This window comes from Ambystoma mexicanum, chromosome 2q, assembly GCF_040938575.1.
Source record: "Ambystoma mexicanum isolate Mex_15411 chromosome 2q, UKY_AmexF1_1, whole genome shotgun sequence".
NCBI lineage: Eukaryota > Metazoa > Chordata > Amphibia > Caudata > Ambystomatidae > Ambystoma > Ambystoma mexicanum.
This window is the reverse complement of record NC_090924.1, coordinates 715,523,992-715,539,665: the sequence shown is the minus strand read 5'-3', so window position 1 is coordinate 715,539,665 and position 15,674 is coordinate 715,523,992. Positions and strand designations below refer to the sequence as shown.

Here is a 15,674-nt window from a genome sequence, read left to right as displayed (position 1 = left end):
GTCTTCTGTGCCTCTCCTCTACCATATAGAGAGCGGAAGTACAGACACCCCCTACCAGTCTTTACAGAGAGCGCAGACAGTGCGTGTTTTTTGTGGTCTGTAGAACGATAGGGCAGCTATTGCAATGTGGCTTCTGAGTCACTGAAGGATGATACAGACTTGCGGCTCACATGGACCGGGAGGGGTATTTATTCGCAACCTTCAGCAACCTTTATTACATTCACAAGAATTTAATTTTATGCAATTCACCCCTACACTTAAATTGCAGAGCAAAGGCAATCACTGGCCCTCTTTTGCTGTTCCTGCATGCGCATAGTACATATGTTATGTTTTTATTATCTTTATACATTTATGATACAGGATGTGCCGTTTCCCATGATCAGTGTCCGTTTCCCTTGATCAATGTAGATTGAGGAGTACATTAAGAGCCTCATTGCAAGTTGGGCGGTCGGGTCAGTGGTAATGAGGCAGTAGTGAAGTCACATTATGGCCGCATTACCACACTGCCCAACTTGGCGGTGGGGTGGATGAAAAAAAGAGCTCATTTTACCACAAAAAATGCCAATTTCAGTGGAATTACTGTCAGTGGTAATTCCACTGAAATCCCCATGGAGTCCTTTGGAATCCATAAATGGGGACTAACACTGCCATATAACCACCTGGTAAATCAGTTTGGTGGTATTTCAGCGATTTACTGACAAAATTGCACCAAACTAGTAATGAAGCTCTAACTCTTCCTGAACCATCATATGGGCCTCCTTCATCTAAACAAACCCAGGTGAGCCCACTCCCCTCAATGATTCCAAGACTTGGACTAATTAAACAATAATCCCTGAGCCGGGGGGACATTACCGAGTCAGGTAATGCCCCGGGCCATAGTTACAGGCACAAGAATAGCACATGTAGTCCTTTCTCCCTTTCCATGGTGGACATTTAAAAAATAGAAAAAAAAGTATACAACAAAAATGGCCACCATTGGAAGGCGAGAAGGGGCAACGTGTAGTACCTTCTTCATTTCCACGGCAGACTGCCGCAAATCGGGAGCAGACAGGCTGATGACAAAAGTGTTCTCAGCGCGTCTGCTCCCATAATGGATAGAAAAATAGGTAAGTGGGGATGAGAAGGAGGGAAATCTGTGGATGGAGGAGGGAGTGAGGGAACCTCTTACCTCATTACCAGGCAGGGGAAGATGGCAGCCTCCAGCCGTGGGGAGGCTCAGGGTGGGCGGGATTACCGTCTGGTAATCCCCCCAGTCTGAGCCTTCTCATTGGCTGAGAAGCTTACACACACCCCTGCATGGTACTAATGAAAGGTAATCCCTACTTTCTAAGCTAGTTCAATACTAAAGGAAGCGTTAAGGGCCAAACATTTCTCTACCAAGGTCCCTTAGGAACTTTATAAAGGGATCATGCTCTATTTGGTGTTCTTACTTTAAAGTTCTCTCCACTCTACTTTCTCTCCCCACCAGTCACCAATTTCAATCCTCACCACACTTTCTGTCCACTCCACTCGTTGCTCTCACCTTCCTCCTCTCCATGCACATACCCCACTACTCCTCCTCCTATCTCTGTTTTGCCACTTTTGTTATTACTAGTGTGACTCTCTCCTTCTACCTGCTACGGCCTACCTCTCTCCCTCTCTATTCTGTCCTTCTTTCACTCTCCATGTTCTACCTTCTCTTCTCTCCCTCTGGTTCCTGGTCTTCTCCCTCTGTATCTCTCACTCTACTCGCTCTCTCTCTCTCTCTCTTACCTCTCCTTATAACACCCCGTTTCTCGTGCTCTACACCCTTTCCCACCACTCCTACCTCCTCTCTATCTATAAACACCCTCTTTTCACTCTCCCTATCACTCTCTCAAAGATTTTGACTCACTCTCTACACTGCCTAACTGCCTCCCCTACCCCTCTCTCTGCACCAGTCACTCCCTCACACTCATTTATTTATTTATTTATTATTGTATTGTGCATTTGTTAGGCGCGTATACAGTAAATCAATTCTGTTTCATTCCGTTCTCAATTGGTACCACTCTCTCTTACACACAATACCTTAGCCACACTCTCACACACCAATAACACAGTTTTCACAACACTCCTATCCACTGTCCCCTTTCTGCTGCCTTGTATCCTGGTCCAACCAACTCTATGCCTGACCTCACCCAAGCACTGTTCAACCATCTTCTGTCTAGCAGGGCTTTCATAGCCCAGCCAACCCTGCAATACAACGAACCTGAATTCCCATTGGTCCCCGTGGTCACATGCTCTATGGGGCCACTCTATACCAGTTATTTCTCCAGGGCATTGGATATTTAGGTAAAAGATTGTTAAACCCCCGGTAAACCCAGCCACCCTTACTCTTCTCCAGTGTCTCTGCACAAAACAGTTCACCACAGGGTTTTCCCCACATGAGGTAGGTGATCTTTGTCTACTTGCAGTTCTTTTAGGTGGCAGCAACGAGTTGGTGTCCCAATATGATCTGTTGAGATTTGTTTATAGTGAGTGCTGCACTGTGACCTATCTGGTCTTCTTAATCTGATCCGGTTTTCGTTGCAATGGCCTGAAGTCTTCTGGGATGTGTAGTATCGAAAGGAAACAAAAGAGACCTGGGCAGGAACGAGGCTGACAGGCATTGCGTATGGGACAGTGCTACCAATATTTGTAAAGATCAGGCAACCTAGGATCGCCCAAAACTTCTGCATCACATTTCTGGTGAGGATTTGCTCTGGCAATGCCCTGGTAGGCCATGACCCCTGATTGAGAGGGGTCCCTGATTAACCACGACAGGGCCATCCCCCTGCCCTATCACAATATTAAGAGCTTTCAAGTGGGCCCCATCGCCCCACGCTGTGTGCTATTTGTGTAATAACATGCAATATTTTGGGAAGACAGTGGGATTGAAACGATTTCTGGGTTTTTGACAGACAACTGACTTCTTTAGTTCCTCATCTGACTCAGATACACAAGATACTTCAGTGTGCTGCAGGATTCATAAGCATTTAGTGCTCTGATGTTGCCAGGCTCGTACTGGCCTATAGAACAATAGGGCAATGACCAAACCGAAAATGCAAAATGCTAATGTGGGCCAGTTTTTTGGGTCAGAATGGGCCACTTTTTGGCCAATGTGGGCCAATTTGATGAGTCACTTCACTATGCAGCTAGTTGTTGTTGCTGAATAAATATTCTTTAAATATCACAATATGCTTACATTTGAACAGAAAACACCCCCTTGGGTACTATTCAAACAGTCTGTCACATAGGAATGAATTGCCATTTGCAACCGTGAGAGAATGTTCGATCAAGAAGGTCCCTCACGGATCCACAAGATAACTAGATGTTTTTGCAACGGAGAAAATGGCCCGCACTTATACTGCATGAAAATGTATTGGTATGCCTGAACCACCATGACATGCATGCTCTTGGCAATGCACACTCACTGCTCCTGAGCACGAGAGACAGGAGGGCTCCTTTATTCATCTACAGAATTCCGCTTCTGCTGAGGATGCGCGTGCCTTCCTACCAGAGATCACAGACTTTGCCTCTTCTTCCCCTGATCCTTTATGGAGGGTCCTTCGTGTGAATTTAATATGATTTTGTGAATCTGAAGCGACTGCGAGCCACCTAAATTCTCACACTGAATCAAAAGAAGGCCAATCCATTCATCTCACAGAACAGCGTCACAAGTAGAATGGGTAAGATCTACAACACCTTTTTTTATAAAAACAATTTTCAGATTTTGACAATAGTGATGAGCCTATCAGGTTACAAAACTACTAAATGTAATAATAAACAGTAATTTGTATATGCAGGATTTCGGATGGACGCCTTTGATGTTAAATGATAATGAGCTCTGCATATAATCATTCCGATGTGCATGTTAAGCATCTTACCTCATTCTTTGATCATCAGGCAGAGTCATTTCCACGTGGTGCAGAGGGCCATTTAAATTCACAATGTGCAATGACACCACAGGGTTTTCGCATCCAGCCTGCAAGGCAAGAACAAGGCATCAGGAGTGCATCTAAGCTGAGAAAGAACATGGGGCTCATTACAAGCATGGCGGTGGGGTCAAAAAGTGGTGGTAACAGAATTACTGAGACCTTTACCACACCAGCAAACTACGAGTTTAGCAGTGATATGCAGGAGAGCTGCCGGCACCAAAAAACTGGAGGAATTGCTGCAGTCGATTTACCGATCCCTATGGCAGCTGGCTGCCTACTTGGGCTCTTCAGATATTTGGGACTACAACCACCATAAACCCTAGTTATCCCAGTAAATGGTGGGTGATCAAGGAAGTCATAGTTAAAAAGATTTGGAGAGCTGCAGGACGCAGACCCCTGCCCTAGGTAGTCAAATGGACTCTGAAGATGGGGATTAACACCCCCGTTCTGCAACTAGGAACAAAGTCATGCAACCTGCGATCAGGTGGATTTTGCTTGATTGCATGTGGCGGTAATGGTAATCGAGTTTGGCATTCGGCATTACTGCCAAATTCGAAATGAGGTCCTATGTCCGAAAATACTGGCTAAATGTAATTGAATTTGAGCTTAAATGTATAGCAAACAGTGTGTCAGTAAAATGCAACAACAGCTCTAACATTCCTCAAATGCGTGCATCTCCATATTCATTTTTTTAATTGTATAAATAGGTCCTCATTACGAGCATGCCGGTCCGCTAGCAACAGTGCTGGTAAGCCTACCGGCACTGTTGTTACCAGACCGGCACACTCCGAGTCTGCGGGCAGATGCTGTCCCGCCCGCAAGTCTGGCCTTTTGCGGGACTGCATCCGCACGTAGACTTTCTGGGAAGCACAGGCACTGTTATTAACGGTGCCGGTGCTTCCCTCATTCCCATTGATTCCTATAGGACTCAATGGGAATGGGTTTTTACATTTTTCTGGGGCTTGACTTCCGGGAACACCACGGTCGTAATCCTGCAGTGTTTCCTTGAATCCAGGCGCCAAAAAAATCAGAACGCCAGCGGCAGCCTGCCAGTTTTACCGGCACGGCGACCGCTGGAGTTGTAATGAGGCCCATAGTCTTATGAAAGACCTTATACAAACAACCTAACATAAAACAATTACCACTGCCCCAATATATGCATTCATAGACAGTCATTGTATACACTTCGAAATACCAACATATTCATTTTCAATCTCATGTAAAATCTTAAATAGATATTCACAGTAACTTAACACATAATACATCAAATTAAAAACACTGCCCTGTAGAAACGGTTCCCACAATTCTATTTTCACAATATCTTGAGCCTCATTACAAGTATGTCTGTGCAAAACCAAAACTGGGCAGAATGGAATTGCCGCCATTTTAATCAAACACCATATCAGGAATGCTGATGTGGTGTGGAGGAAAGATCTCCTGGGCAAGGCTAAAAGTGTTCTTTTTTAAAAAACAATTAGGATTTACCAACACCAATAAATCATTCATACCAACTCGGAGTCTGGAGGATTTAACTCCAATTTCGAGGTGCTAATAATTGCAGCATAGTATTCCAGATTGGTGTATTTACTTTTGATAAAATTGCCAAACCCATAGTGAGGCTGGTTTTGTGTTTACATTTTGTTTGCTGCTAATTTGAATCACTGTAAACAACGGTACAATTAATAAAACGCACTTTATTAAACCTAAAGGGTCTACTGATCCTGTTCTCAGGTAAAGACTGAGATGACCCATGTGGGGTAACTGCCAGTGTATCTGCAAGGTACAGGACAGCGTATCTGCAAGATGCATACAGATGTCTGCAGAAGAGACATTACCCCACAGAGTCACAGAACAGTGCGTTCGGGTATGGCGTCCTTTTACCGACACCTGTTTTTACTCTGGGTGTTTTACTCGTGGGAGTTTATCCAAAAAACTCCATCGACATTTTTGGGTGGGTGGGAAAGGGCAAATAGGGTTTGGGGGGTGGAAAATAGAAAAAAAATAGTTAAATGAAGGGGGGCTTCACAGGTAACCCCCAAAAAATAAATAAATCAAAATTGATGATGTTCGTCGTAAAAACGGGTGTCATTAAAATGACATGGAAACTGAGTTTGCTACTGTCTTTGTTTTAATGCATTATTGCCTTTGTTGTGATATGTCCAAACTAACGTATTTCTGGCCCAAGAATGAACTTTGCAACAGATTGCAAACTTTTAATGTATAGATTTGGAAAGACAGCTAGGTGCCCATTTCAGAGATCAGTCTGCAACAAGGAGCCCCAGGTTCGATTCCCTCGATGGCAGACTCTGACCTTCCCAGGTCAAGAAATGAAGTGCTATGTAATAGGTCAATAATAACTCTAATCATTACAACACTTGGATTACAGAAGATCATCAGCACCCACTATATATAAAAAGTCCTATAATTACTATACACATTTTGATACTGTGGTGCTTAATACAAATGAAGTTATGGCTTTGCTACAGATCTATGTCCATATTAATGACAATGCACTGCAGCAGTAGATGCCGAGGCGACTGCTATGCCAAGCATGACCGCCGTCGGTATTGAGATTACTCCTTACTTCTGACGGTTTCACACTAAGAGGCGCCATAAAGGGGTGGTCAAGGGGGGCCAAGGCCATCCTTATAGAAACGCTGCCTGCCCCCCCAGCCCCCACTGGCATGCCTGCCTCTTATGAATTCAACTTCGTGTGCCACCTCAAGATTTCCAGTGACCTCAACAGGCCACCCCTATGAAAAATGTTTGGGGGCGCCACTGAATCTAACACCTGCGATAAATAGCTCCAGTGTTAAAAAATAGAGCCGCTACAGCACATATTTTGATCCTTTACCATTAGCTACTCTAGCACTGCTCTGGTAAATTTAGCACTTATATTTTATTTCATTCATAGAGCACTTTTGCCAAAGCTCTTTCACAATAATTAATTAATAACAACAACCGTACAAAGTAACAATGAAGGGCATGGAAAGCAAAACAACGTAATTAAGAATGGGAAAGTGACTGAAGCAAATGAGTTTTTAACTGAGTCCGAAAGACATGGAAGGAAGAGAAGGAGTCAATATGAAGGGTAAGGGTGTTCCAGTGTTTGGGCGCAAGGAGCAAGGAACGAAAACTAGAGGAGGCAAAGGCGTGTTTAGGAACAGAAAAAAAAAGACTGAGAGCGAAGGGAACACACAGGGGTCTATAAACAGACCAGAGATAGGGAGGAGCAAGACCATGCAAGAAAAGGTAAAGGCCAAAGGAGACAAGGAAGGTAGAGATGAGAGAACGAGTGACAGAGTGGTGGGCTGAGCAGAAAATATTGGCAAATGGCAGAGATAAAGACAGAGTGCAAGGAAGCATGGTGAGAGGAGAGGAGGCCAAGGAAAAACGCAGATCAGTAGTTAAGTCGGGGAAAAAACAAAGAATACAACAGGAGCTTAGTAGCCTAAAAGGAGAGGCACGGACAGGCATGCTGAATATTATAAAGATGATAGGGAGCTGAACACGCTGTGCTAGAGATATGAAGAGAGAATGTGAGGGGTCAAAAAGGACCCCAAGATTGCATGCAGAAGGGGAGAAGGAGAGGATAGTTTAGGGAAGAGGGAAAGTATATACCAGAGGGCATTGGAGAGGGGCGGGGAGGGGAGTCAGAAGGAAAGTAGAGGATCTCAGTCTTAGAAGGATTGAGATGATGGAAGCGAGAGGTCATCCAGGTCATCCATGTCCTAACAGCAGATAGAGAGGAAGAGAAAGTGTCTTGGAGAGAGAGAACGAAGTGAAGGAAAAGAAAATGTGAGTGTCACCAGCATTAGAGTTACATGAAAGATTAAAGGACCTGAGGGGCGCAGAAAGAGGAATGGTGTGCAATATTAGAAAAAATAGAACCCTTGATTCTCTCTTCAAGTTCCGTAAGGCCCTAAAATCGTTTCTGTTTAAATAATGTTTTAGCCAACTTCAGGCCTGTTGGGAACAGTTTGGCCTCTAGAATGTAATGCAGGGAATCTATACAATTCTGGTAATCTGTCTGTGGATGTCACATGCGCCATTATACGGCTTAGTCCATTTGGAGCGCGTTATAAATTCTTCAAAATCAAATCAAATCAATAAGAAAAGAAGGGGGCCAAGCACAGAGCTCGGAAGAACCCCAAAAAGAATCAGGCGGGAGGAGGAGTGTTGTCCAGCCCATAAGCCTGAGTAAGAACAATTTGAAATATAGGATGTAAACCAATTGAGGACAGATCCAGAAAGGCCCAAAGAGGAAAGAGAAGAAAGAAGAATAGGGTGATCCACAGTGTCAAAGACTTCAGATAGATCAGGAAGAATAAGAATAGAGGATATCTTATTATGCCGAGCAGAGAGAAGTGAGTTTGATACATGTAGAAGTGCAGAGTGTGGAGTGGGCAGGATGAAAAAAAAGATTGTAGAAGAGGAAGAAGAGAGTGATGGTGGAGATAAGAAGAACTCAGAGTAGATAACCCTCTCAAGGAGTTTAGATAAGAATAGGAGACAGATTGGGCAAAAATTAGAGGACAAGGAAGAGTCATAGGTTGGCATCAAGGTCATGCCTGAAAGAAGAAGGCATTGTTGAAGAAGTCAGAGATTGATTGACAAGAGAGGTGAGATATGGAATCAAAGACAAATAGAAGGAAGAGATGAGGGACAAAGGAATAGGATCTATGGGGAAGGCCGTGGACTCAGCACTGGCCAAGTATAAAGAGGTATTTGAGTCAGTAAGGAGGTGTTAAGGATTTATTTCAATCAGGCACACACTGAGGTCTCGCCTAGTGTGTAGTACGCAATGAAAACCTTATTTATTTGTGTCTATAAATTCAGTATTCTGAATGATATACCACTCATATCGCACCCATCTCAAAATACCCACCAGGTCACAATGAACCAGGAATCAGGCTAGTTTGTAAAGGTAAATATTTATTTTATTTATTTAATATTCAAATCACACATGTTTAATATATAATACAATTCAGAATATAAGTAAAGCAATTGAATTCACTTATAGTGATGCAGTATAGAAAACAGAGGAAAAAGAACAGTTTTGGGTTTGTGAACAGTTAGTGTTTAGGTTAATAGTTCCCCCTGCAAAGTACTGAAGTACAAATGAGCAATCCTACACAAATGTGAGTACTCAGCAGGTATTCAGCAATGAAAGACAATGTCTAGAGTTTACATGCAATCTTCCTTCCCTCAAACAAGAGAGAAAACCGTTTTTGGAAAATGACATTTTTAAACTGACCGGTGAAAATTGCTTTGTAAAATAATGCAAAAGGGTGCAAAAATGCTTAAATTATAGAAGTTCTGTGGAAATCAACACTAAACAGGTCCTAACACAACATGATTTATAATATATACAAGAGGACACACTTTAGATGAGAAGTGGATGGAAGAAGCACTTTGAAATGGGAAAAAGACATGTATAAACTTTAGAAAACTGCAAATTCGCTGCAAACTTTTACTATGCGATATTGGAGAAAAACAGGTCAAATACACTGTTCATTACAGGTCTCAGTGAGAGTTGAAATTTCGTTTCTATCCTTAAAATTGACGAAATTATGGAGGTTTTGGTGAGAAGCATTTTTACAAAATAGGCGTGAAAATGGTTTTATTACACGATATTAATGGCTATGAAAAAGAGGAGGCCACACATGAATCTTCACAGTTACGTGGCCAACGTGGCCAACACAACCATTCAAGAGGTGGATACTCAATTTCTTTCTGGGATTTACTTTAGTTACTCAAAATCACTAAGGAGTTATGGTTTTGTAACACAGATGAGAAAAATCAGCGCAAGAAGAATTCTAACAATACTAGGGTTCTGAATTTAAAGATGGGATGGGTTGAGATTGGGATGATACAATGCAGATATACTATGGGTCACTGTCCTTCCTATTAATACTTACAGTCCTTTGTAATTAAATTGGATCATCACGGTTCTGGTCATTGGATTGGGTCAGGTCTACCGGCAGCAGGGCACCTCTGGAGGGATTGGATCAGCAGAGCTGTCCTGGTCAATTTTGGACTGCACCTCAGACTGGATTTTGGAAGGGCCCTTCTAGTCACTGGACACAGCATGTTACAGAATGCAAGTTTCAGCGGGCAAGCCTTAATGGTAGCAAGCCAAGTTGAATCAGAATTACTCTTTTAAGTATTGGATGTTTGAAATTGGGTCTAGCTAGCAAGAGTTCAGCAATGCCAAGTCTGGATTCTGCAAAGAAATATGGGTCTTCAGAGAAGTCTGGAGTCAGCTACAAGATTAAGAGTTCTGGAACAAGATGCTGCGCGGAAATCTGGAGGGGTTCTGGAAGCAGTGTGTCTATGTGGAGTGAAGTTCCTATATTTATACTATCAAATGTCATCACCAAGTTTTATGGTGTGGGCAGAATTTCAAAACACACCCCCACGGCTGTGAGTGGATGCAGGCATATGCTTTGTTTTGGTTGGCAGTCAGAACCGAGCTGTCATCTTTACAATGGGATTTGGGAAGTCTCCCATTGATTTTGACAAAAACATAACTTTGACACATATGTACATTTCTAAGATTATGTACCCTAATAAAATCGGACACATACATTTCATATTTGATTGTCTATATTCACATTCAATCCCCATCTTTGTGATAGCTGTCTTTGTCATTCTATGAGTTTTTATCAATTTAAACCATAACAGTTTGGATTAATCATTTCTAATTTGGTACATCTCTGGGCGCTTATCAGTGGTTCATGTACATACAATCTTACGTTTGCAACATTAATCGTTCTGCTACAATGAGAATTTGTTCAGAACTTTGGTTCCTTAAATGGTACAGGTTTCATCAATGTCTTCAAATCAAAAGCCTGAAATAAGGTTAATGTCTACCAATTTTCAGATGTATCCCTCTTGAGGTTGCTCAGTTAAAGAGTTTCAACTTCAATCACAAATAAGGATTTAAACAGTCACAGCAGGTTCTTTTTCTTTGTACCTCCCCTTCAAGGCAACAGCTGTCCAGTCCCTTGATCAGGGCAGTGTGTCCCTTTCCTGGAGAGGGAAGTATCCTGACCCTCCCAGCAGAGGTCAATGCTCAGCCTATCCTTTGTTCTTGGCTCAGCCAGAGACAAATGTCTGATGCTCTCTTTGTTGTTAACATGCGGGAACCATTAGGCTTCCTGTTTTCACGGGAGTGTCAAGCTGAGATGTCAACTTTCCCATGCCAGGCACTGCCCAATCAGAATTAAGCAGTTACTTCCACTGGGTTACTGTAAGATTCACAAAAAAGTGTTTTCTTTAGCAAATATACAATGAGCATAGTTTATAAGGGATTTGGACATTTCAAAAAAATAAGCCCTTCACAAAAATGCTTTAAATAGGCACATTTTGCAATTTCTTCCAGAAAAAGAAACACCTTTAAACTGGGTTTGACAGCCAATTTCCTTAAGCAGCTGTCAGGCAGTGAGGCCTGGATTTCTCTGACTGCCTGGAGTATCTATGATTTCAGCACACTTTTCCTTTCAATAATTCACTGGGAAAATTACTGAATTTTTAAGGGCATTTTCGGATTTTAGCCCTTCTGTGGCCTTGCTTCAGGTGACAGGTGACCTTCAGTGATTCCTTTTTTTACACCAATTTTGCCTGTGTGTGGCAGGGTGTGCAGCTCTTTTGTGGTTTATGAACCGTGCACAGTCTTGCAGATTTGGCGAGCAAGGGGTTATCACCTCCATTTTTGGTAGTTTCTTTCCCCCATTGGCAAAGGGTTGTAGTAGGGTGCATTGGCATGGGTAAAAATATTCCACACACCCCCCCCAACTCCAGCGTGACGTCCAGTCGTGTGGGAGTCGGGCACGTGGGATTATTTTTCGTCGGTCCATTTGAAGAGATCTGGTTGCTTCTCCCATCAGCGATGGATGTGAAGCGCTCTCTTCGTTGGTTCTGGTTGGAAGTGTGGAACGACACTGCAGATCTCTTGGGGTTTTTCCTCCCGGTCCCCGAGGAGGTCCTCCTTGGTGATTAGGTGGTGTTAGTTCTAGTACTAGAAAACAGAACATAGCATGGTTATGGAAATTTCCCCACTACTGTTCCCCGAGGGGTGTAGTGGGGCATTGAATACAATTTACAATATTCCCCGCCTATATTTAATAATGGTCTTAACTCTCTTTCCTCGTACGTACTCAATGGACATTTAATAATTCTTTTTAGATCTCTGGATTTTCCCCCTCTGGGTTTCCTGAAGGCTTTTCTATTTGCTGCAACGTAGGCCTAGGATGGCAACTCATTAGCTGGTGGAGAGGGATTCACTTGTCTTTCAGCCAGCAAGTTACCACCAGCCAGCAAAATCCCACCTCATGCGAATGTGTCCTCAGCAAGCAAGCAAGCTGAGGACACACTTGCATGAGGTGGGATTGAACCCATGACATACCAATAACCTGCATTATGCTTCTATTCACGCAGGTGAGCAAGGCCTGGATTTGAGAAAGGCAAGCCAATTTTTGCCGAAACACGTGTCATCCACTAAAGGCTACAGTAATTTGCAAATAAAGCAATTCCAAATATTCCTCAAGACTTCTCTCTTCTGTTGAGAATCCTCGGTTCTGTGCATAACTGATATAATACTATTTATGGGGCGCACTAAATGTGTAAGCTCACCCTACCGTTTAAATCTATTATAATTTAATTGATGCTCCACTTTCTGTTGACTCTGTTGTAAAGAGTCAACTCTTTCCTGATAATCATCTTGCAGTGTCTATAATTTGGTATCTTGTTCTGCATTTTCTTGTTGTAAGAGAGCCAGATCTTCCTTTAATTTGGTAAATACTCCCTAGCCCCTGTTTCTGATTCTTGGCTTTTCTGGAGCCTTTGCTCTGCAGAGTCCAGATTAGTTTTGATTTTCTGCAGTGTTTCCCCTTGCTTCTTTTCCAGATCTATGTTGTCTGCATGCTTTTCCTGTATTATTCCTACGTGTAGGTACAGGTAGGCCGCTATTATGGCAATCTTACACTGCTCCTCTTTTATTTTCGGGGCCATGTTCAGTTTGCTAAGCACTTGATGTAATGGACCCTTGTCCTGCCATTTATCTAGGTCTATGGCAGTGACCTGTTTTTTATTCACTGTAGCCTTACCTGTTCATCCTGTTCGGGCCACTCACACCTGACAAACAGTTTGTGCAGGAAGTGTTCCCTAGCAATATTAATTTCTACTGGGGTCGCCATTTCAGAAATATCAATTTCCTTCTGACTTATTGGGTTAATTTACTTTTGCAAACAGGCCTGATTTTTTTGAGTATTTATTCTGAGAGGTGCTTGTACAGTGTAGCACAGTACACCAACCCAGCAAGGTGTCTGTACCCTGCAGGCTAGTATGCTGTGTTAGACTGTCACAGGTGGTATTTCAAATTCAGACTCACAGAACAAGCCCCCAAGATGTTAAGGATTTCAATCAGGCACACACCCAGGTCTCGCCTCGCATGTAGTGCGCAATGAAACCCTTATTTATTTGTGTTTATAAGTTCAATATTCTGAATGATATACCACTCATATCACACCCGTCTCAAAATATCCCCCGGGTCACACTGAATTAGGAATCAGGTTAGTTTGTAAAGGTAAATATTTATTTCATTTACTTAATATTCAAATCACACATAAGTTATATAACATGGTTTAACAAGCATAAAACTGGTCTCTAGTCAATATTTATGATGCAATAAATACAGGAAGCTCACTGTTGATGTTAGCGTAGATAATGCGCTTTGGGTTTGACATATTTGATGATGTGATCAGTTATGCATGTGCAGGACCTTTCTCATTGAATAATTGTTAAATTCTGGCTCATTAGGCTCAGAAAAAGGTCTGTCTAAGCATCGGAGCCACTAAATCTGGCTCCTGGGAAAAGCAAGACGAGTATTTTCACTCGAAGATTTGTGTACTACCCCCAACCAGACAAAAGTACTAAGTCTAGGTTTAAATTGGGGATACGTTGTTGTGATCAAGCGACGAGGCAAGCCGCAAAACGCATTAACGTTCCTAACGCGCATTTATATTATGCACTTTGGGAGTGCCAGAATTTGATGGCTTTTTAACTTTTGTGCCATTCTGCAAGGCATTAATAAAGACGCTTATTTTTACCAGAACTTTGCTCTCCGGACTTTGCTACTTTGATGTGAAGAGTGCTACTCACCCTGCCTGATGTCCATCAGTGCCCAGAAGCGATATATATATATATATATATATATGCAAAAATACACATGTGTGAAGGAAAGTTGTAGCACTACAAAAAAAAATCCAACACCACCATGTAGAAAATACACCCTGCACACACGACCAAACCGTTTGCTCAAAAAAACGTCTTTTATTGCATTTCAAAAAATCTCGTGCAACCAACAGTGCCTAATGGCTTAAAAAGGGCAGACATAATTATCATGCCTCCCTTACTGACAATCAGGTTTAAAAAGAACACTCACCCCACCAGGGTGGAAACCGCCACGCTTTCCGCTTGATTAACAAGCTTCCTCAGGCTTTTTTCTTCCCAAATACGTGAAAACACATTACTTTTATAAAACAGGAAACGGGTCAGCATCAGTATTAGGCTTCTCCCATTTGCTTTTGAGTACCCGATCATGTGATCGCAAAAGGCTGTAGTAGTAAACTCACAAATTTACGGCCATCTTTGAAGGTGTTCAAAGTGACTAAATTTCGGTTGGCGCTAATCCCATATTAGCAAATGCTATAATGGAAAATTAGTAGAAAGCACGGGAGAAGGCGCATACCAGATGCCATACACTATTTCCTGACCATACATTAAAAACAATGATATTTTTATGAGCGCCAATGCGCTAAAATATCATTAAATGGTTTGGTTTCATCCTCCATGATGAAAACCACAAACCAATGCACTCCATGGTACGGAGTGTTCTTAACTAAAGCCAGAGAAAAGTGCAGCGCATTCCTCGGTTCACTCAAATCATGTCACATGACCTTCCTATACACATAACGCTGCTTGAAAAGAACTACACGCTGATTGTATGCAAGCAACGCAAACTGTAATAGTTTTCAAAGATCTCAACTGGTTTAAACTCACATGTGCAATATAAATGCCCAAGTAAACAGCAAACCGGAAAGTGCATGGTGCATGTATAGCAGCAATGACTCCCCCCTTAAAGGACGAGTACTCTTAATAAAGTGCCAGTGCATCATAATAGAGTACGACATGTCACATAAGTATACATAGTAGCCCAGGTCGGCAGTAAAACAGAAAAGTGCATAGTGCATTTACAACAGCAATTACTCCCAACTCAGAGAACAATAATTGCTTAGTAAAGTGCTAGTGCATCTTCATAGATTCAAATATATCACATAAGTATACATAATAGCATCCATTAGCTCAAGAGTATGCAGGTGCAACAGTGTGTATCCACAAATGTCATCATGTGCAGGTTTTATAAAAACACATACATTTCCGGGTCAATGTTTAGTCCCAGGGGTCTCAGTGTGCCAAATTTACAGATTAATGTGGCTTCTAACTGCCGCAGTTTTAGCTCTCGATTCCCCAGTCTTTTATGTACTGGGATGTGGGCAAGCCCCACAAATGTCATAGCATTGACATCACCTTTGTGTTTTTCAATAAAGTGCCCTGTTAGGGGATTAGTGAGGTCCCTGATTTTCATAGCTCTGTAATGTTGAAGTATTCGCAGTTTAAGGGCTCCTATAGTTGAACCAATATAGTGTAACCCGCATTCACATGTGATTGCATAAA

General features: G+C 42.4%; 1 protein-coding gene across 3 annotated transcripts in view; it reads right to left on the bottom strand.

Annotated features, from left to right (window-relative positions):
- The window catches only part of DPP6 (dipeptidyl peptidase like 6), a 2,034,493-nt gene that overhangs the window by 564,741 nt on the left and 1,454,078 nt on the right, over window positions 1-15,674 (bottom strand). For all 3 annotated transcript variants that reach the window (XM_069647934.1, XM_069647936.1, XM_069647935.1), the window contains exon 10: window positions 3,885-3,982. In XM_069647934.1, the coding sequence (XP_069504035.1) occupies window positions 3,885-3,982 (98 nt within the window). The remainder of the gene's footprint in view (window positions 1-3,884; window positions 3,983-15,674) is intronic.